The 21,361-nt window shown below is 39.0% G+C and overlaps 5 protein-coding genes across 6 annotated transcripts in view; 1 reads left to right on the top strand and 4 right to left on the bottom strand.

Annotated features, from left to right (window-relative positions):
• The window catches only part of LOC120421594 (neurobeachin-like protein 1), a 68,682-nt gene that overhangs the window by 25,682 nt on the left and 21,639 nt on the right, over positions 1–21,361 (top strand). For both annotated transcript variants that reach the window (XM_039584830.2, XM_039584824.2), the window contains 2 exons: positions 1,817–1,966; positions 2,123–2,280. In XM_039584830.2, the coding sequence (XP_039440764.1) occupies positions 1,817–1,966; positions 2,123–2,280 (308 nt within the window). The remainder of the gene's footprint in view (positions 1–1,816; positions 1,967–2,122; positions 2,281–21,361) is intronic.
• On the bottom strand, positions 3,199–4,757 carry LOC120421673 (larval cuticle protein A2B). Its single transcript, XM_039584906.2, has 3 exons — positions 4,134–4,757; positions 3,870–4,052; positions 3,199–3,809 (listed from the first exon to the last, which is right to left on the bottom strand). Exons 1-3 carry the CDS (start codon positions 4,143–4,145, stop codon positions 3,546–3,548), a joined length of 459 nt encoding a protein of 152 aa, XP_039440840.1. The 5' UTR covers positions 4,146–4,757; the 3' UTR covers positions 3,199–3,545.
• On the bottom strand, positions 9,244–10,657 carry LOC120421652 (larval cuticle protein A2B-like). The gene is made up of 3 exons (XM_039584888.2): positions 9,917–10,657; positions 9,669–9,848; positions 9,244–9,604 (listed from the first exon to the last, which is right to left on the bottom strand). Exons 1-3 carry the CDS (start codon positions 10,028–10,030, stop codon positions 9,356–9,358), a joined length of 543 nt encoding a protein of 180 aa, XP_039440822.1. The 5' UTR covers positions 10,031–10,657; the 3' UTR covers positions 9,244–9,355.
• Positions 14,310–15,481, bottom strand: LOC120421629 (larval cuticle protein A2B-like). Its single transcript, XM_039584868.2, has 3 exons — positions 15,172–15,481; positions 14,876–15,055; positions 14,310–14,814 (listed from the first exon to the last, which is right to left on the bottom strand). The coding sequence occupies exons 1-3, from the start codon at positions 15,181–15,183 to the stop codon at positions 14,518–14,520; spliced, it is 489 nt and encodes a 162-aa protein (XP_039440802.1). The 5' UTR covers positions 15,184–15,481; the 3' UTR covers positions 14,310–14,517.
• On the bottom strand, positions 18,476–21,264 carry LOC128092286 (larval cuticle protein A2B-like). The gene is made up of 3 exons (XM_052711143.1): positions 19,553–21,264; positions 19,221–19,475; positions 18,476–19,160 (listed from the first exon to the last, which is right to left on the bottom strand). Exons 1-3 carry the CDS (start codon positions 19,562–19,564, stop codon positions 18,873–18,875), a joined length of 555 nt encoding a protein of 184 aa, XP_052567103.1. The 5' UTR covers positions 19,565–21,264; the 3' UTR covers positions 18,476–18,872.

Raw genomic sequence — 21,361 nt, 5'->3', positions numbered from 1 at the left:
CTAATTTCATTAATATGAATTATGAAATAAATCCAGTTGAGAGTAGTTCCAAGTATCTGTAATGTACCCAACATTTATTTATTATTGCTTGATTATTCACAAATAAAACCGAATTGAACTGATATTTTACACAGAAAAAAATAATGTAAATTTGGAAGCTGTAATATTGGAAGGTTGAATATTACCTCTTTTATGATGTAATTTTACCTCAATTTAGACTGAAAAAGTGACATTACACAAGAAAAGTGGTAAAATTACACATTTCCAGAGGTAAAATTACACCTTTTTTTCTGACATAAAAGATGTACCCCTTTCCAGATGTAATATTACCATGATTTTTTTTCTGTGTAGCAACTGTTATAGACACATGAATTGGATAGAAAAAATAACGAAAAGGATAGAGCTCTTCAATTAAACTATAGATGCATAATATTTCAGCGTCTTACGCTGTTCATCCGGTATTGCACAACAAATTAGAAAAAAAGGTTTTCATTATTTTTGATAGGTCATCACCCCCAACTTCATGAGCTGTGATAAACACAGTGCTTATGCTCATACCTAATTGTTAAATTTGCCTTTGAGCTGTGTGCGGCGTCAGGTGTGAACGATCATAGTAGAGTCTGGTCTGGTCTGGGAGTGATTATTACGGTGAACTTTCTTCGATGGCAGCAAAAAGAACCACATGATAACATTGTGCATTACATTTTGTTCATAAAGTGCTCTTTGCCACACCGCACATTGACTACACAGAAAAAAAATAATGGTAATATTCATCAGGAAATGGTGACAGATTTTGTGTCAATAAAATGTGTAATATTACTTCAGAAAATGATGAATTTTCATCAGTTTCTGGTGAATATTCATCAGGTTCACATATTTACACATTTTTAGGTAATAGTACTCATAAAAGAGTTAATATTCAACCTACCAAATTTTCAACATACAAAAATGCAATTTTTTTTGCTGTGTACGGATAATGCTCGCATAAGCGCGGGTGCAGCCAAAGTTTTTGAGCGGGTAAAAATCATTATGAACTGCTCAGCTGTGCTCTGGAAAACAAAGTGTTGTCGTTGTCCTATAATGTGTACAAGTGTTAACTTATGTTAAGTAATTTTTGTGTCGCATTAAACTGATTGCTGTCACAAGTTTATTACAACCTTTATTATTTCTCTTTTTTTTCATCGATTTCTTCACCAATCTTAAATGTTGTGTGGAAGATTGAAATAGTGAATCGATCGATAACCGGCTCAAGTTCCTCATTTTTAAAAGGTTTAATTAGCGTTGTGATTGCTCAAACTTCCTCGCCGAGTGCTTTTTCCTTCCTGCTCACAATGGTGGCTCAAATGCGTAAATCTTGTTAAACGAGACCGGTCGTGGATGGCTCATTATTTCTGCGTAGCTATGTCAGTAAGTCAGGACGGTTTGGGGGCACGTCCAAGTGCCCATGTCCATGTGACATTAGCCGTTTAGGTCCACTTAACCGGTTCTTCACTGCATTAGTCCGGAAGAATTGGCGCCCGTGGAATTTTGTACTTTTCCTTTTCTGGGAAAACGTGGATAGATACTGTTTTTTTTGTGGATCAGAGATTAGATCTTACATTCTTTGCTTGTAGAAGCAAGTTGGTTGGTGAATGTTGATTTTTATGTAATATGTGGTGATGTATCACAGTTCATTTGCAGTTCGTGATATGTTAAAGGGCTGCTGCTGTGGTGGAGCATCATTTTTCTTGCTTTATATTGGGACTTCCGTGCAGGGGTGAGCCCATACCTTTCGTATACTAACGATGTTCGCTTCGTTTCAATCATTTCGCCGCAGATCAAACCGCTGTACACTTCCTACCAGAAAGACCTCTCTAACTCGCTGTGGGAACCGCTGAACACATTTTGGGCTGAGTGTTACGAGTCGTGCAAATTTTCGTCCCAGCGCCGAGCCAAGCTGCAGATGGAGAGCCGTCGGAAGTTCCAGGTAAGAAATTACCGCTTATTCTGCACCCCTGCAGCACACACCGATAAATTGCTTCTTTTGTGAATTTGCTTGCGAATGCACACGCGATGACGATGATTGATTCGTCTTAACTGCACATGGATTTAATGTATGCCTCTTTTTTTTTGCTTACTGTAGGAAAAAATACTGATTCCATGTCGTATACGGCAATCGGAGGAGCTGGCACGTGTCAACGTGCAGCAAACCCAGCGGAAGGCCAGGGAAGCCCACGTCGGTAGACGGTGGCACACGTTGAAGCGGTTTCTGTACGGCTCAAAGGGCGCGTGGGCTAAACTGTAAGTACATCCAACATTCTACAATCGTTATTTTTCAATGGTTCTTTGAAAGTTCTTCTTTTTAACGAAGCTTTCTTACTTTCAATCTAAAAATGACTATGAGTCTCAAAATGTAATTTATGGTAAATGGTTTCCTAACATGGTGGGTCTCGTGGCGTAGGGGTAGCGGCTTCGGCTGCCGATCCCGATGATGCTATGAGACGCGGGTTCGATTCCCGCCTTATCCACTGAGCTTCTATCGGATGGTGAAGTAAAACGTCGGTCCCGGTTTCTCCTGTCTCGTCAGAGGCGCTGGAGCAGAAATCCCACGTTAGAGGAAGGCCATGCCCCGGGGGGCGTAGTGCCAATAGTTTCGTTTTTTTTTCGTTTTTTCGGTTTCCTAACATAAATTCCCTTCAGGGATTTTTATTCATATTATTTTTTCTGTTTAAAAAAAATATTTGTTTTAAATATTTGTCGACCCAAGTCCTCCAAAAACAATCGGATCCGTGCCTTAACAACAAATCTTATACAAATTTGGTGAAAATTTGATTCGACTTCGGCTAATTTCTGATGCAGAGAAGTCATGATGACACTCTATTTAATTTACTCAAATGGTCGAAATGTGTGTGCTCACTCGCAGTAGAATGACAATGATTTTCAGATAGCCGTAATAGTTAGGGCAGCGAATGTCCAAGAAGGTTAAAGCTGCCAGAAATAAATGAATTAACAACAAATCGATAAATAAAATTGATGCAAAGTCATAGTAATTAAAACACAGAACATTTAAAAGCGGAAATTATAGAATTAAATAATTTTTGATAGAAGTATCAAATCCAAAAAGTAGCTTCGAAATCAAAAAAGCTTCACTCCCAGCAATGCACTATCTTCCACAGAACGTCTGAATTTCGGAATGATAATACAAATCACACTGGAGGGTTCCTTTCCATTGTTGCGAACACGCATTTTATTTGTTCGTCATTGATTGATCTATTAACACTAGACTAACACTTAAGTCACACACAGTCAAACATATCGATGTATCGAGTGCGCTATCAATGCACTTGGTCGATGGAGTCATATGGTACGTTCACGTTCTTTGAGCGATTATGCTATGCTATTTACAGATGAATGATTCTAATTGTTTTTTTTGTGTACGGGGTTTTGCATGGTTCATTGCACGATGTCCTGATGATTGGGGTGGGAATACGCCATGATTTTCACTACGTTTTCAACGCCGTGCAATCATGGCTGGTTCCAGCGGGTTCTATAGCTATGATAGCTTCTTAACCGAGGATGGCCTTGCCGTAGGCAGGGTATCCGAGGTGGGCAGCTGGGTAGGCCAGGGGAGCGGCGATTTTGGCAACTGGGGCAACGGCCTTGACGGCGAGTGGCTCACGGTGGACAACAGCGTTGAATCCGTTGACGGGGTCGGCGGTGTACTCAACGACGCGACGGGTGCCATCGGGCTCAACCAGGGAGTAAGATCCGGTCACAACATCTCCGGAGCGGGACTCCTGCTGTTCCTTGTTGTCTCCGGTCAGGGCATCCTGGAAGAAACGGATCTGTTAGGATCTGAACAAGGAACGTTACTAACTCCTGGCACTCACGGCAATGTGGTAGCTGTAGCTGTACTGAGGGTTGGCATCGTAATCGGCAACGACGGCCTTGGCCACAACTGGAGCAGCAACTCCAACCTTGGCCACTCCGACAGCTGGGTATCCCAGGTGGGCAGCTGGGTAGCCGATGGCGACGGCGTTGGCAACGGCCACGATGGCAGCGAAGACGGCGAACTATTCAAGATAGAAAAAAAAGTAAAAACTGTGCTCAAACACTTGCCCTAAGGTGGCAATCTCTAGACAATTGTCTCTTACCTTGAATGCCATTTTGGGTTCTGTGTGTGGACTGTTTGACAACCGTATGTTGATTATGTTCTGATCAGCGCTGTCCACTCCTTTTTATAGTCGTTATCTTCTAAAAAACATTCTCACATGGTTCGAATGTCACATTGCCGTTTATTACGCCCGATTTTAGTTTTTTGTCTCTTTTCTGGCCCAGATTAAAAGTGCGTGTGCATGCGGTGAGTTGCACTTGCACACATTTTTCCCGTGCGTTGTCGTCGAGGGTGCAAGTTCAATCTCGCGACTTGCACATGCTGCATTGTATAGCGTGTGCCAGATTTTGCCAACCAACCGCAACCAAAACGCGCGCTACGCCCATACGCGTCAACGAATTCGCGCAACCTCTGCCAGCAGCCACGGCCTAAACGTGCTTACTTTGGTGCAATTCATGTGCTTTTTCTTTTTTTGAACCCACACGCAGCGTACCGGCGCGAGGTGTGGCCACCCGATCGATTACTTGCCGAGTTGAGAACAAGTGAGACAGCACAGTGCCTCTGAAGAACCTAAGCAGAACAAAAAAAAAAAGTCGCAAAATTAAGATTATCTTTTGCCCTCCAAGGGAATCGAGTGCACCGGAGCTGGTTCCGAATGCGGCGGCGCCCTGATTGGGTGATGCAATTATCGGACATTTTTCGGAACAATCGGCCGTGGCAGCCTACAATGGCAGGCGCAGCTCAGGTCAATGTCATTCCGCTATGAGATGTTCTGTGCGTAGATCAAGTACAATCTTTTCTTGATATTCAAATCGCATGTTAAAGATGGGTCAAATTTTAAAACCAATGAGGGTCATTTCGCGCCACTCCAAATGCACTTTTTCTGATCAAGCTCAAATTTGGTGGAGCTATTGATACCATCAAAACATGTAAGAATTTCGATTTTGAACCATATTGGATCACCCCTTCTTTTTTGGCACCGCCCCAAAGTTTTGCGAATTTCGGCATTTTTGAAATCAAACTTTGATGCATTTTGCGCAATTGAAAATTTACCTTTATGAAACCAAAAAGGATCGATATTTCGCTATTTTTCACTCCGTTGCATCGTCACGGAGTGATCGATGTGGCAAATGAAAAGTTCTACTTAAATATAATTTTCCATAATCACTAGTCGAAAATTCAATTCGAATCTGTAATAATATTCAAGTTGGGGACAGGTTTTGATATCATACGAGACATATTTCGAAAACAGTGAAAAATTTCGAGTCGTTGCAACGCCGGAATGTGTCTGAATTCGAATTTAAATATCTGAACCATCAATAAAAAAACAGCCACGAATGATGTTGTTAATGAATTTCCATTTCGGTATTTTGAAATTTACAGATTTATATTTATATTATGAAACCATTACAAAAACCCCTGAAGATTCATGTTATTAACACCTAAACTCCCAAGCTCGAGAAAAAGAGGGAATTTATATGGAAATTCCCCCTTTTCCTCGAGCTTGGAAGTTTAGGTGTTAAAACGAGAGAAATATAATAATGTTGAAGCGCTGTCAAGGCAGGTAACTTTCTTTATTTTACTATTTGCATACAAAAGAAATATAAACACATATAAAACCTGCTCATTTAATAAGAAATGCATTTGGAGCAGGGTTGCCAGGCCAAAATAAAAAAAAAACAGGCCAAGTTTCAACGAAAATCTGGAAAAATCTGGCAATCAAATATGTACCATGGTCGGATGAAGGTTGCTGTTTGGTTTCCATATTATAGGACTCGTCATACTAAACTCTCAACAACATGACCTAAATTGAACAATTTTATAATTTGCACTTTACAATTTCTCAGATTCTTACCAATGATTCTTAATTTGGTGCAAAGGGTTGTGTTGCGGACATATTGAGGAGCTAGCTTATCAATCAAATCAAATCACGTTCCTAGAACAAATCTGATCCTTTTGGCAACTGTTTGAAGTTGGGGTATGTTTTCGACTAGAAATGACCTCTTGAATAATAAACATTATATTTTTTGTTTGAAATTGATCGAAAAGTACTTAAATGCTTGAAAACTGACCTTCCATTATTGTAGCTGCATGTCAATACATTTTCATCGATCAACTTACACTGGTTGATGTCTTGTTTTTACCCTAACATTGTATTTCGGCATAATTTTATTTACATTTGAACCATTCGACTCAATGTCAGGGCCAATTATCAAACGATGGCATCTAAGGCAAGTTTTTATCAAACTTTGCTAAATTTTGGGAAAATTCTGGTAAACTATTTAGGAATATTTTTACGTAAAAATTTATTTCAAATTCAAAAATCAAATTATTCGCTCTATAGCATTGCCTTGGCGTTCTCGATTGCGAGATTCCTACTCGAAACTACGTGTCCGAAGGCTTGATTGTTGAGGCAATTGCAAACCTCTTTTTACACCTAAGCTTCCATCCACCCCTGGATTCGAATTGTCAACCTTTGGATTGTTAATCCAATGGCCTACCAGCGACTCCACCGTGGCAGGACCCACGGAGACGACTCCTACACCTGGATTGAGCTAACGACCTAACCTCTAGGCTAGACCGGGACCAAAATTTACTTCCCCGTCCGACGGAAGGCGTGATCAGAAAAATCTCGTCTCAAAATTTGCCACCGGGACAGTCTGGGATCGAACCCAGGCCGACTGGGTGAGAGGCAACCACGCTTACCCCTACACCACGGTCCCGGCTAAAAAATTTAAAAAAAAATTATTTGATATCATTAAATTGTTTTTGTTTTTTTGTTGTTGAAAATTTCGAAAATTGTTTCGCCCATTGATGTTATTTCATTGTTTCTTTTTATTTGCGAGCATAACATATCACCATTTTATTTTGTAAGTTTATGCCTTAAGCCTGATCTACGGAAAACTGCTGACTTTCCTGCGAGTTTCTACAATGAGCTGCGTTGGTTGCTGTGATTTCCCATTTGGAACTGTCAACACAGAAATCCTGTGAAAATTTTCATATATTTCAAAATTTAGAATTTGCGAACTGCGGTCTGCGCTTTTAGTACAGAATCGCAGCACCGCAACATTGTCATTGTGTTTAAAACTTGCCGTTGCGTCTACGATCCTGCGGGTTTCCTGTTGTAGACCAGGCTTTACAGATCAGAATACGGATTTCATGTAATTCAAGCTGCCGTTAAAGCGCCAACATGAAAACTTTAAACAATTCGAGCTAGTTTTTGTACTAAATTGTAAATTTGAGTTTGATTTTTTATGACTTGCGTGTTAAATTTTCCAATTGGAGTTATTTTACATGATAGAGGAATTTCGATAAATTTTAATCTTCACAGCAAAAAATAATGTAAATTTGAAAGCTGTAATTTTGGAAGGTTGAATATTACCTCTTTTATGATGTAATTTTACCTCAATTTAGACTGAAAAAGTGACATTACACCAGAAAAGTGGTAAAATTACACATTTTCAGAGGTAAAATTACACCTTTTTTCTGACATAAAAGATGTACCCTTCTGACCCTTCCCAGATGTAATATTAACATGATTTTTTTTCTGTGTTATATTGCGGGTGGATAGATAAATTTTCATTCTGCTGCGAGTGTATCCCGCAGCTGCGAATATCGCAACGGCCCCTTAGTAGGCCTTTCAGTGCATTCTTTAGCTCATGTCAGTCTATTTTCTATCAACATCTGGTAGGTAATTTTCTCTAGTTTTGATTATTGTTGAGTTTTCAAAATAATATTTATTGAAATTTTAGTGGCAAAATGTCCGAGATTCGCACTGCCGTTTTCAAGCAATACGCCTCAATTGATACAGTGTACCGCTGTTGCGAATTGTCGCGAACTGGAACAACCGTTACGAACAGGATGGCGATTTCAACATCACAGAAAGGGAAAAAGTGTTCTTGTAGTTCAGCCCAGTACTGCGCCAATTTGAACTGTATCCAGCGCCACCCAGGGATCAATTCCATGTGGTTTTTAGATGGTACTCGCATTCATTCAAACAAGTTTGTTTGAAAGTGTGGTTATTTAAATGGTGAGTCTTTCAACCCAAGCAAAGGTCTATCCCAAAAAAAATGATTTAAGCGTGTTTGATGTTTGAAATAAAGAAACCATTGTAAACATGTTGATTATTTGTTTTATTTGCAAACAATCTGCAATCTCTAACAGTTTTCATGATTAAAGGTGATAAAATGGCCTATATTTGCATATTCTTGGCCCTTTTCGCTCCTTGTGGCTTCGAATGCGTTTCGTTCATTTTCTTTCTTTTTTGAAAATGGCGCCCTTGAACAAACTGGACGCAGTGATCCCAAACAGAACGAAAATGTCCTCGACGCTGTTTAAACCAATTTTCAAGGATCCACGATTTTCACTGGACTTTTGACCCTTGAAGTTATTTTCCTGAACTGATGCTTAAAGCACCGACACCGACGTAACACTCCATGTAAAACATCTGCTGAAGTGTGTCCCAGCACGACTCACCCCAATTACTTCCTTGGAATCACCCCATGCCGATAAAAATATATTTCGCAACACTGCTCGACCCATTGTTTGCAAACAAATCGTAGTTTATGAATGAATCAGCTGATTTGTGTTTACAAACAAAATAGAATCATTGTTGCCTTGCTGATACATTTTTCGAAAAACCGTTTGACAGCTCACCGGACTTACCGGAGGGGTGATGCAAAGAAGGGTCATCTTTTTTACTTGAGTGTTACGTCGGTGTCGGTGCTTAAAGTCTAAACAGGTTTTTATCCTCCTCCAGGTCAATTTCCACGTTGTGCTCGATAGGTACTTAAGGCGCAGACCTTTTAATGCGCTGAAAATTTCAAAAATGGGTAATCAATTTTCAGCTGTGTTCTCTTTATCGTATTATTACCTTCCGGGATTATTCATCTCCTGAATCGCTAGAATCCGATGTAACGGATGCCTTCCGTTTTGGAGTTGATTTCATTTTTCCGAAGTGTTTGACACTTGAACAACGTTTGCGGTTTTTGAAACTGCGCGATTTAGTCGCCGCCGCCTACAGTTCAGAACAGACGACCGCACTGTGCACAGTAGCCAGAACCGCAATATGTTAAATAATCTTGCCACGCATAATAATCTAATCTAATAAAGAATGATGATAGAAGAATTTCGACAAATTTGAGTAAAAAGACAATTAGGTTAGGGGTAACGATTCGATTTATTTTGAGCATTGCAAACAGAGGATTTGAACTAAGGGAGAAACTGCTATTCTGTGGCTTTTTTTCTTCGTTGGGCAAATATTTAACCGTACAGCGGATGAGGACCCGCAAGTCTTGGGTAAGCCAGTGGAGCAGCAATCTTGGCTACTGGGGCAATAACCTTGGCGCCGAGTGGCTGACGGTGGACGACAGCGTTGAATCCATTGACGGGATCAGCGGTGTACTCAACGACGCGCTGGGTGCCGTCCGGCTCAATCAGGGAGTAGGATCCGGTCACGACATCTCCGGAGCGAGATTCCTGTTGGCTCTTGTTGTCTCCGGTAACGGCATCCTATTTAGAAATGAATTTAGGCTGAAAATTGTTCTTAGGTTTGTTTAAACGCTTGATTTCTTACCGCAACAGCATAACTGTAGCTGTACTGAGGGTTTGGGTCGTAATCACCAACATAGGGGGCAGCTACCTTAGCCACAGCAGGGTAAGCACCCAAAGCTGGCCGATAGGCAGGATAGGCCGGAGCCGGATATCCCACGGCAATTGCGTGAGCCGCGGCGATGACGGTAGCCAAAACTGCAATCTAATGTGTTGAAATACAGATAATAATTAAAGGTAAAATTTCAAGTAATTGCAAATAAAATATCTCACTTTAAGAGCCATGATGTGACTGTTCTCTGTGAGTTGCGGTAAACGATTGTATGCTGTGTCAAATTGTCCTCCCCTTTTTATATTGCTAAAATTTATTCGTTGGCTATAGATCATGAAACTGTCGCATGAGCTTTTCCAGCATAAAATAGATCAGTGCCTAATGTACACTATATAAATGAAATATCACACAAATCTGATAAGCTGTTGGTCACTAAATGCTAATGTCGAATATGGTTCGAATGATAGCAATTGGGCGCAACTAAAAACGAGTACATATTTTTGTCGGGACAAACGGCCACCTTCACGTGTGTGTGGCTGTAGGTAGCTCGCTATATAGACGATCGACGGTTCTCAATTGAGCACTTATACGACGAGAATATTTTCATGTGCGTTGTGCTGTCGTTGCAGCCCGGGTCACTCCTACTTGCATGTCCGTGTCATGTCTAGACTTTTTTTTAGCTGGAAAAAGGCTAAATTGACCACTCAAATAGTTTTCGACGCAGGTCTCTTTGCTGTCTTGTGCCGACAGTTACTACTTTTAGCCCAACCCAATTTGATTTGTTAAATGCTGTGTAGCAAATTTGCACCTTCCATAATTCAACAGAAACTTTTGCAGCACCATTTTGGGCAATGAAATAAAGGTTATTAGTAAGTGTTGTTTTTAACTTCAGCTGAACTACTCAAAAATCTTGAAATTCAATGAGTTATCTAAATACTCGCCCCGATGCAAAAATAAAAATTTCCATTGCTGTTCGGAAAATAAAATTCATAAGCATTTTATAAGAAAAATGAATAGACTTGATCAAAACTTTCCTGGTTCTCTCAATGGAATAGAACAAAAAAAAAGCTATCATGTAAAAGAACTGAACACTATTCTATATATAATTAAAATCGATTTTATGCAGAACCACGCATCCGTAGTTACTAGCTTTACATGTTATTATGAATTATGAAGTGAAATTATGTCAAATTTTAGATAAATGCTATTCCTTAACGGAAAACTGTTTTTGTAAACAAGACAAAACTTATTACACTTTGACTTTTGTTGAGTTTAAAAAAATCGATGATTTTTTTTCTCATAAAATTATTTTTATTAGGTCCTTTTAGGTCAGTGTTTCTCAACCGGTGAGGAATTCCTCCCCGGGGGGGAATTTGGCCATTCTAGGGGGGGAATGAGGGTTCAATAGAAATTCAATGTCTTAAATCATTTCTTTGATTAGTAATAACACCATTTGTTTTTTTTTTTCCAAAAAATAATTATTAATGTTTAAATTTTTGTGAATTTTGACATTTCTAGAAACAATGAATTATTTTTTATATTTCTCAGGCATTTGTATTTTTTTTTTGACACAGGCAGATTTTGAAGAACATTTTTTTGAAAAATAATTGGAAATTGAAAAAAAAGTTTTTCAAATATTATTTAAGATTGTTTGAATTCTTCACATTTTTGGAGCAATCTGTCTTCTGCCGCAGATAACTATTAATTTTATTTAATATTTGTACAAATTTTACAATTGTATTTATTTATTGTAATTTAAACGAAAAGAAGCCTAGAATAGTGGCTTTTCCTTTTCAAGAAAAATTGATCAAATAAACAAGCAATCAATCAAAATCAAACCTGCAATGTTTGTAAGTTATTTTAAAATTAAAATAAAACCTTTTCAAAAAGCTATTATAGTTTATTGCGTAATTTACACTTTAATTTGTTTTGCGATATTAATCTTCCTGCAAACCTATTTTTTTAAATTATATTAGTGTATTGATAACAGTAAATCCAAAATAAGAGGAGGGGGGGGGGGGGGAATGAAGTTCTTGCAAACCAGTCTAGAGGGGAATGGATCGCAAAAGGTTGAGAAACACTGTTTTAGGTGCTGGGATAATCCAGAAACGAATTTTTAATCCAGAATCGATTCAGATGATAATCTAACCTTCCTTAATGGTACAGGTAATACGCTGTTTTCTGTTGATTGATTCCATTTAAAATATATCCGGGTAGCTAAACCCGCATCCTTATTTTGCAAACAAACCACTGATAACATAGGAAAAATGTAATTTTGAGTTTTTTTTTAACATTGTGAATAGACTACTAAAAATGTGCACCCAATTGATTTCAAATCGGTTTATTTATTAGGCGCATTTTTTAAATGATGAACAACGTCAGACTTGTTACGATGATCAATCATGATTGTTACAATAATTCAATGGTCTCACAGTGGGAAAAATCGGGGGAAAAACGGACTTTACTGTTGCCAGTCAATTAAAATTATCAACCAAGACTTTTCTTATGTGAAAAATTTCGAGAAATCGATTGGTGATGTTCAGTAAGGCCCGTTTAAGGCCGATTTTCTCAGTTTTTTGCTGTTTTTATTTGTTTTAAATTTGTTGCTGATATATTTAATATTTTGACATAACATTTTCTTATGTGAAAAATTCCAAGGAATTGATTGGTTATAGTGAGAACTAGCGGAAAAGGTCGATTTACGTTTTTTTGCTGTTTTTATAAGTATTAAATATGTTGCTAAAATGTTCTATGCTCTAACAAAACTCTTTCTTACGTGAAAAAATCCGAGTAATCAATTGGTGATAGTTAGAACTCGCAAAATGTACCTGAAACTCATTTCGATGGAGATTAGAAGATAGATGAAACAGTTATGTCAACGCATTGAACACTTCAGCATTTTATTTAAAATTAATAAATACAGTAAAAAATAGGCCAAATTACACAAATTTCCGTGGATTCTCACCATCACCAATCGATTTCTCGGATTTTTTTACCTTAGAAAAGGGTTGGTTGAATGTTCTAATTGACCGGCATCAATTAGGTCCGTTTTTTTGCCTCGATTTTTACCACTGTGGGTTGGTTTGGTTAAAAGTGGCACGAGATTGTCTTGCATAAAGGACAATATTTTTAGGTTGTTAAGTAACTTTCCTCAAGTTTACTTGTTTAACAAGGGCATGACACCACCTGGTCGTCTCGCCCACACATCGCCTAAAAGAAAATCATATTTTTGCACTTAAAGAAACGATATGCAAAGAGAAACTTATTTTTTTAGTAAAGATTCTCTTGGCATGCATCACTTTGAAAATAACTGTTTGGCAATCCTTTATTCTCTCTATTGAATTTAGTATTTATTTCATAATGTCTGCATCAAAATGTGAACCAGCATGTGCCGGTTGTACCCATTTTGAAGCAAGTTTGAATAAGGAAAGGGCATACAATTTTGGGTTCTTTTTTTATTATCGCGGGTTCAATGGTATTTTTAATTGAAAAAAGTGTGGATTTACCGGACACAGAAATGATGAATCACGTGTGAATGCAGCTGATGTTAACTTCAGTTTCGATGTAATCATCTGAATCACACGTAAAATAATTTTTCATTATTTTGTTGCAAATTTATATAAAGTTGGATTTAATTCGACAGTGTCAAAGTGTTCCATCATTTATGATGTAACATTCGGAATAGTTTTTTGTAGTATGAAGCATTTTGTGATAATTTCGTAAATTTAGCCTGTTGCAAAAAACTTTTCGATATTTTTCACGCTGAAAAATATATTAAATAACAATTTATGAGGCTGGGTTGCCAGATAAATCTGGGAATGCCAGATTTTTCAAGTGTCAGCAAGAATAAAGATTCATCCTTCTCTGTGCCAGATATTGACAGATTTTGCCAGATTTTTTACTTCGTGGCAAGCTTTTTGATCAAAATGAACGAATTTAATTGAAAATCTAAAAAATTAGAAAATGTTTTTCTAAAATAAAATGGCAATTCATCAATTTTGTGGCCATAAAATCAATCAAACCATCTGAATTCAACAAACTTTTTAATTAATCCATATATTTCTCCCCTTCACCTTTCAAAACTGTTAGATTTTCGTCTGCCAGATTTTTCCAGATTTTTTATCGATGCTTTGCCAGATTTTTAAAATATTGACCTGGTAACCCTGTTATGAAGTGGAAAATTGTTTACCTATGTTTTGATATTTTTTTAGAAAAAATTAAACATGAATAGAATGTAAGTTTCCAATCAAACTTACATTTTAGAATAGTTCGTACACTACATGTTACCCACCCACACTCACCCCGGTTCGTGTCCTTTAATACTGCAAAGTTTAAAGAGGAGGCATTTCTGGAGACCTTCACACTCATGCCTCTACAAAAATTAAATTAGAGCTTAAATTAGTGTTGGACGTTATAGTCTACTGTTCAATGTTATAATAAAACAACAAATGAGGTTTCTTTTGTAGAAATTGCATTTATTTCTGATTACAATATGGTTGTACGGTACAGTCACACAGTCAAGGAAAGAGATTTCTAAATCTCATCGTACGCTTCCAGTTAATAGTAAGATGGCTTGTATTTACAAAGTTATACTTTTTGTACACACGTTTTAAATGAGCTTGGAATAACTAGAGGACTCACATTCGTTGCTCTGTTGGAGAAGTAATAGGAAAGTTTTTTTTTGCAAAATGCAGGAAAAAATAAGTTGTAGAATAGCGTAGAGAAGTAGAATAAATAAATAAAGTATAGACTAATGACTTTGCTGAGAAGTTTTTAGAGAAGAACTGAGAATTTTCCAGGGGTCGATTAGAGGTTGGGTTGTTTAACCGAGGGCTGGGTATCCCAGATGGGCAGCGGGGTAGGCAGCTGGGTAGGCACCTGGGTATCCGACCTTGGCGACGGCTGGGTAGGCCAGAGGGGCGGCGATCTTGGCAACTGGGGCAACAACCTTAGCGCCGAGTGGCTGACGGTGGACAACGGCGTTGAATCCGTTGACGGGATCAGCGGTGTACTCAACGACGCGACGGGTGCCATCGGGCTCAACCAGGGAGTAAGATCCGGTCACAACATCTCCGGAGCGGGACTCCTGCTGTTCCTTGTTGTCTCCGGTCAGGGCATCCTAAGAGAAACATGGTCAATAAGGACCTAAACAAGGACAATTTATAACTCCTGGCACTTACGGCAATGTGGTAGCTGTAGCTGTACTGTGGGTTGGGGTCGTAGTCATCGACGGCCTTGGCCAAAACTGGGGCGGCAACCTTGGCAATGGCCGGGTAGGCAGCTCCGTATCCGACGTGAGCAGCTGGGTATCCGATGGCGACGGCGTTGGCAACGGCCACGATGGCGGCGAAAACTGCAAACTATATTTGACACATTGTAGATTAAAGATTCTATAAAAATGCTTTCGCATTAATGTCCATTGGGCACTTTTTGTAGTACGACTTCCCAAAACTTAATCACTTTTTGAAGAACTCACTTTGAATGCCATTTTGTAATCCGAATGTGGAGTTGGTCACGATGCTGAACTGATTGTGATACATTTTCAGAACGGGAACCTCTTATTTATACTTGATCCACAAATTCTGTTCGCACGGTATATAGTGAAGAATTTTCCGACCATTACTAGGATGCGAGAGTGAGAACAAAGTTTATCTTTTTCAAAGTCACCTACACGTACTCAAAGCACAGCTGTTCGAGCTTAGTGAAAGTTGCTGCGAGCTGCGTTAGGTGGTTATACCTATGTCATTGCGCTCCTGGGAGGTACCAGTTATACATTATATTTCACTTGAATGGTGTTATCAAGAACATTATTGGCTTGAATGGTATTTTGTTTTTTTTTTGTAAATAAGTCCGTTGCATTTTTTTTTAAATTTATGTTTACACCGTTCAATATTGGGCACATTTTTTTTCAAAAAGCTTCAAAATTAGATGTGCAATCAAATGGGAACAACTCACACAGCAGTTGCCCTGACCCTTTTTTGATTTGCATGAAACTTTGTTCTAAGGGGTAATTTTTGTCTCTGATAACGAATCCGAGCTCTATTTTTTGATATCTCGTGATGGAGGGGTGGTACGACCCCTTCCATTTTTGAACATTCAAAAAAATACGTGTTTTTCAATAATTTACAGCCTGAAATTGTGATGAGATGAAAATTTGGCATCAAAGGAATTTTGATGTGAAATTGGACGCCCGATTTAATGGCTTACACGGAATTCCGAAAAACATAAATCTTTCATCGAAAATAAATACAAAAACTCTGCCATTTTTCGTTACTTGACTGTAATTTTTTTGTGATATATGTCATTTTAATGTACTTTTCGAGTCTGCAATAACCCCAATCTGGGGGGTTAATAGAGCGGCTCAAAAGCGGGACCGTTTTAAACTGTCAAAGCGGAACCATTGTACAGTTCGTCAGAAGCAGCAAGTATTGTAATCGATCATTAGGGAAATTACTATTCTCGGAATTACCAGAACCATTACCAGTAAAATCTTCGTCGAGCCATTCTTTCTACAACCCAATTCTACTGGCTAATTCACTTTTCAGCGCTCATCCGGAGGTCGTCTTCATCAGTTGATCCGACCGAATTGTGGGCACTTTTTCTAGTACAACACGTTATTTTTTCCAGACGGTTTACTTTGTTTCAAAATGTGCACTGTATTTCCAGGAGCTCTTGCTTACATTTTATACCAAACCGACTTTGCAAAACTTCAACCACTTCTGACGCAGTTGTATGTCTCCCGAAAAATTGAAAAAAATGCGCACAGCAGATTTCAAAACAAATTATTCTAGTGCAAGGAAAAAGTCACGCTTGTGCTTGAAGCACCTTCTACTTTTTTATGTAAACAAAGTGGGATCATTCGAAAATCACGTTTCGCATTCTCTCTTGTCATCCCCCAGACCCCAATGATCATGTTTGCAATTTCTTGTTTTTCTTTGTTGAACATTGTTGCACTCTTAAAAATACTCCTGCAAATTTAGAAAAAACAAGAAATTTTAAAATGATTTTTTTTTGTTCTAAATGAAAAATTACCCTCCTGGATTATTGAACATTAGAAAATTTCATAAAATTTTAAAATAAGGAAAAATGTTTTTTTTTTTATTGTAGTGACTTTACACCATTGTGCATTTGTATTGTATTTTTAGATGCAAAATGCGTTTTTCCGCAATTCTGAGTACGCCATCAAATCGGGCGTCCAATTTTACATAAAAGTCCCTTTGACACCAAATTTCCATCTCATCACCATTTCAGGCTTAGTGCGTTGCGTTTGGGTTCGTTTAAGTCCAAGGAAGGTTCTTACGCCTAAAAGTTACAACTTTGGCCGCTCTGGAACCGATTCCGGAAAATATGCAGATTGTATGGGAAAAGTGACGTAAAATCAAACTTTGATCACAGGAGGTTGAATAAGCAAACAAGCTAAAAACGTCAAGAAAAGAAAAAAGACGAAGTTTTTCGGGCTTAGCTTGTTTTTTATAAAGTTTTTATTTTGCGTTTATTAACCGACACCAAAGTTGTTATTATACATACTAGGATAGGAAATCATCAGAAATATCAAATGAGTCTAAAATGTGGTATCATGTATCATGTTATGACCATTGAAGTGATTTATGTGAACTTTTTTTAATGTCGGATCTTGACTGAATAAACACTATGCTCGGATCCATAATCCGACCTATACTGCCGTTCTACGCATAATTGTCCCATGTTCAAAAAAGTGCAGTTACTAAGAAAAACGCGGTTGAAATTTTTCGACCGATTTCTGTGTTTCTAAGCATAATGCAAACGTGGGTTCCTATTCGCCCTATGTGTCCCTAATCGCCCCAGTTGGCAGTTTATCACCCTTATTTGTGATTCTCTTGCTATAAAAAAGGTAAAAAAGACATAATGCTTAGTAAAACTAATGATTTCATGTAAGAAAATACTTGGTGGGACAATTATGCGTAGAAGTTTAACGATGGGACAAACAGACTTGGTGTTGTTTTTAATGAGTTTCCGAACAAAGTACCAGTACATTTAACGCCACCTTTTGGTGGAATTTTTGAATGTTTGCTTTCTCCATAGGGACCATCCATAAACCACGTGGACACTTTCTTTTAATCTCAGACCCCCTCCCTCCCTCACACGTGAACAATTATACAAAACTAATATTTTTTGTATGGAGCGTGGACAATCGCTGACCCCCCTCCCCCTAATGGTGTCCACGTGGTTTATGGATGGTCCCATACATTTTTGGATTTATTTTCCATACAAACTTAAACGATCAATAGCGACACTTAATTCTTAGTCGATTTATATCAACATTGGCACAGTTACTAATTTTCAACTAAAGAATCCTGGTTCTCTTAAGATTTTCCAAAATTTTAATTTTTCTTGCCTTTGAGTGACAGGTAATATGTAGTTAGTATAAGAGAAAGCAATATCATTGACGTTCTCGCCATTGTTTCTTTTTTCCTTCTTGTTATGTTCAATTGGCATCCCAAATGAGTCCCACCTCGATCGCCCCAGCAAAATTTGTTTAACAATGCTGCTGGCAAATAAATTAATTTTCTGTACTTTTCAAAATAGGATCAGATTGTCTAAAACCATACAATATTCTGTAAAGCTTTGATACCGTTCACCAAATCGATCCTAATTAAGATATAGTACGAATTTCAAGCGTTTTAAAGATTTTCTTGGATCATTAAATGCGTCTTATGGCAAAAACGCATTTTTAATGCACATTTAGTTTTCAGGTCTGGTTGGCGAAGGTATTAGATTTTTTAAACAAATAGACGCATGAATCCTTTATAGAAATTGCATTTATTTTTGTACACGATGCCGTTGCATCATTTCTTTAACACTAGTATAATTTACACTCTGTTTAAGTCACACACAGTCAAGGAAAGAGATTTTTAAATCTCATCGCACGCTACTTCGTTAATAGTAAGATGGCTTGTATTTACAAAGTTATACTTTTTGTACACACGTTTTAATTGAGCTTGGAATAACTAGAGGACTCACATTCGTAGCTCTGGTAGAGAAATGATAAAAAAGTCTTTGCAAGATGCAGGGAAGAATAAGTTGTAGAATAGCGTAGAGAAGTAGAATAAATAAATAAAGTTTAGACTAATGACTTTGCTGAGAAGTTTTTAAAGAAGAACTGAGAATTTTCCAGGGGTCGATTAGAGGTTGGGTTGTTTAACCGAGGGCTGGGTATCCCAGATGGGCAGCGGGGTAGGCAGCTGGGTAGGCACCTGGGTATCCGACCTTGGCGACGGCTGGGTAGGCGGCGATCTTGGCAACTGGGGCAACGGCCTTGACGACAGCTGGTTCACGGTGAACAACGGCGTTGAATCCGTTGACGGGATCAGCGGTGTACTCAACGACGCGACGGGTGCCATCGGGCTCAACCAGGGAGTAAGATCCGGTCACAACATCTCCGGAGCGGGACTCCTGCTGTTCCTTGTTGTCTCCGGTCAGGGCATCCTGGAAGAAACGGATCTGTTAGGATCTGAACAAGGAACGTTACTAACTCCTGGCACTCACGGCAATGTGGTAGCTGTAGCTGTACTGTGGGTTGGGGTCGTAGTCATCGACGGCCTTGGCCACAACCGGGGCGGCAACCTTGGCAATGGCCGGATAGGCAGCTCCATATCCGACGTGGGCAATTGGGGCGGCAACCTTGGCCACTCCAAGAGCTGGGTAAGCTCCGGGGTAGGCACCTGGGTATCCAACGTGGGCAGCTGGGTATCCGATGGCGACGGCGTTGGCAACGGCCACGACGGCGGCGAAAACTGCGAACTATATTAGACACATTGTAGGTTAAAGAAACTTGAATTTTTTGTTATCACTTTGCAAACACTGTTTGAAGAACTCACTTTGAAAGCCATTTTGTAATCCGAATGAGGTGTTGGTCACGATGCTAAAATGATTGTGATACCTTTTCATTCGAGAACAGTCCTATTTATACTAAGCTTTATTCTTCTTAGACGATGCATAGTAATCCCACAGCAATTGAGAGATTTAGTCTCGCCCTTCGTTGTAGAATTTTCCGAATGTAGCCAAAATGCGAGAGCGAGAAACAAGGTTTATCATTCTTCTTTAGAAGTCACACTCACGCACTACGGTCGTTGAGATCAGCGAAAACCGAGGTGCAATGGGTGAACTTTTGAAAAACGTGTACTGGATCATGCTGTATGAGTAATGCACGTGTACATATTCATAACTTGAGTAAGAACGGGGCGCTGCCCAAAGCTTGAGCCAAACCAGCGTTTGTCTATCGTACATAGTGTCTTGACGAACACCAGTTCAATTCGCTCTCAGAGTTAAATGTTCTCAACTTAATGGATACTCAGACTTGTAAATCAAATTACATCGCGGAGGTGCGGAGGATAGTTCAGGGTACAAGTGCAAATTACAGTCCAGACTCAATAGTTAAACATTCATGATTGATTCATTTGGTCCAGCATTGGCTTTCGTACTTTATAGAAATCCATGTTCTCATGTACTTTTGACATTCTATCAATGGTGAACGCCCATTCTAGTGGTCGGCGTTGAGAGAACGATGGCCACTCTCCCAACTGACTATCGTGATTGTGCTGCAGCATAATTTGCGCAGAATGCTCAACAGAACTTTTAGCGAGGAACTAAGATCACCCTGCGGGCAATAGACCTTTATACACGTTGAAACCCCATTAAATTACGATTTATTTGTGATTGCAATGGTCCACTGAATAAATTTCTGATTACATATTTTTAGAACATTAGAAGCGCTGCTTGAAAAAAATACATCCCCTACAGTCCTCGTAGTGTTTCATTCTCAAAGACCATAAAAAATCGTTAGCTTTAACTTTTTTTGTGACCTAAATAAACTAAATTCATTCGGCATATTTCGACCTATATCACGCATTATTATCACCTCGTTTGCATACGTGTTGCTGCATATTATCGAATTTCGACACGTTATGCTCGACCACTCACAGTCAATCAGCCCTATCAGCTGCAGACATCACGTGCCACGCGCCGGCTTTGTGCAGCCAGAGGTTAAACTGGATCACATGCTGCACATGCACGCTGCACCCGCCCTGTTATATATGGTAGCGTGTCCTTTCATCGGTTCTTCATACACTTTCATCTTGTGTAGTCAGTGGAAATGACCTCATTTCAGGATATTTTTAAATTTATGTTAACGATGAGAGCGTCCAATTTTCTCGCTTTTTTCCAAATTAACATGAAATATCAACAAATACAACGATTTAGGTAGGACAAAACTACGTCCCGAGAGTAGCATGCAGTAGTGCAGTGCACTGAGCAACTTTCGTCGCTTAACATTGAATTCTCCGCGCGAGGGCAGCAAAGCGGCTTTGATCTGAGTGCAATTCGAAGAACGGCACTGCGAAAAACCTCTCAAAGTAGTGCTAGTAGATAAATCGTTGACTTTGTCCTGTGACTGGGTTTGCCGCCTTGTTGCCTGTTATGTAACGCGGGTTTGGTGTAGGTCAGCACCGTCGAGCAGAGGTTGCACGAGCTGGTTTTGTGATTTCTTTGAAATGCTGGATACGGAATGGAGTAGGGTTGAAGAATTTAGCGAATGACGATGAAGTCTTGGGTGATATGAAGACGACGAACCCCTGTGTATAATTGCTTGACATTTTTCTGTAATTTTTCAAATTTTCAATGTAGATTTA

The sequence above is a fragment of the Culex pipiens genome, chromosome 3 (genome assembly GCF_016801865.2).
Source record: "Culex pipiens pallens isolate TS chromosome 3, TS_CPP_V2, whole genome shotgun sequence".
In the NCBI taxonomy this organism is placed as follows: Eukaryota; Metazoa; Arthropoda; class Insecta; order Diptera; family Culicidae; genus Culex; species Culex pipiens.
The sequence above is the reverse complement of the archived record's forward strand: the minus strand, read 5'-3'. Positions and strand labels throughout refer to the sequence as shown.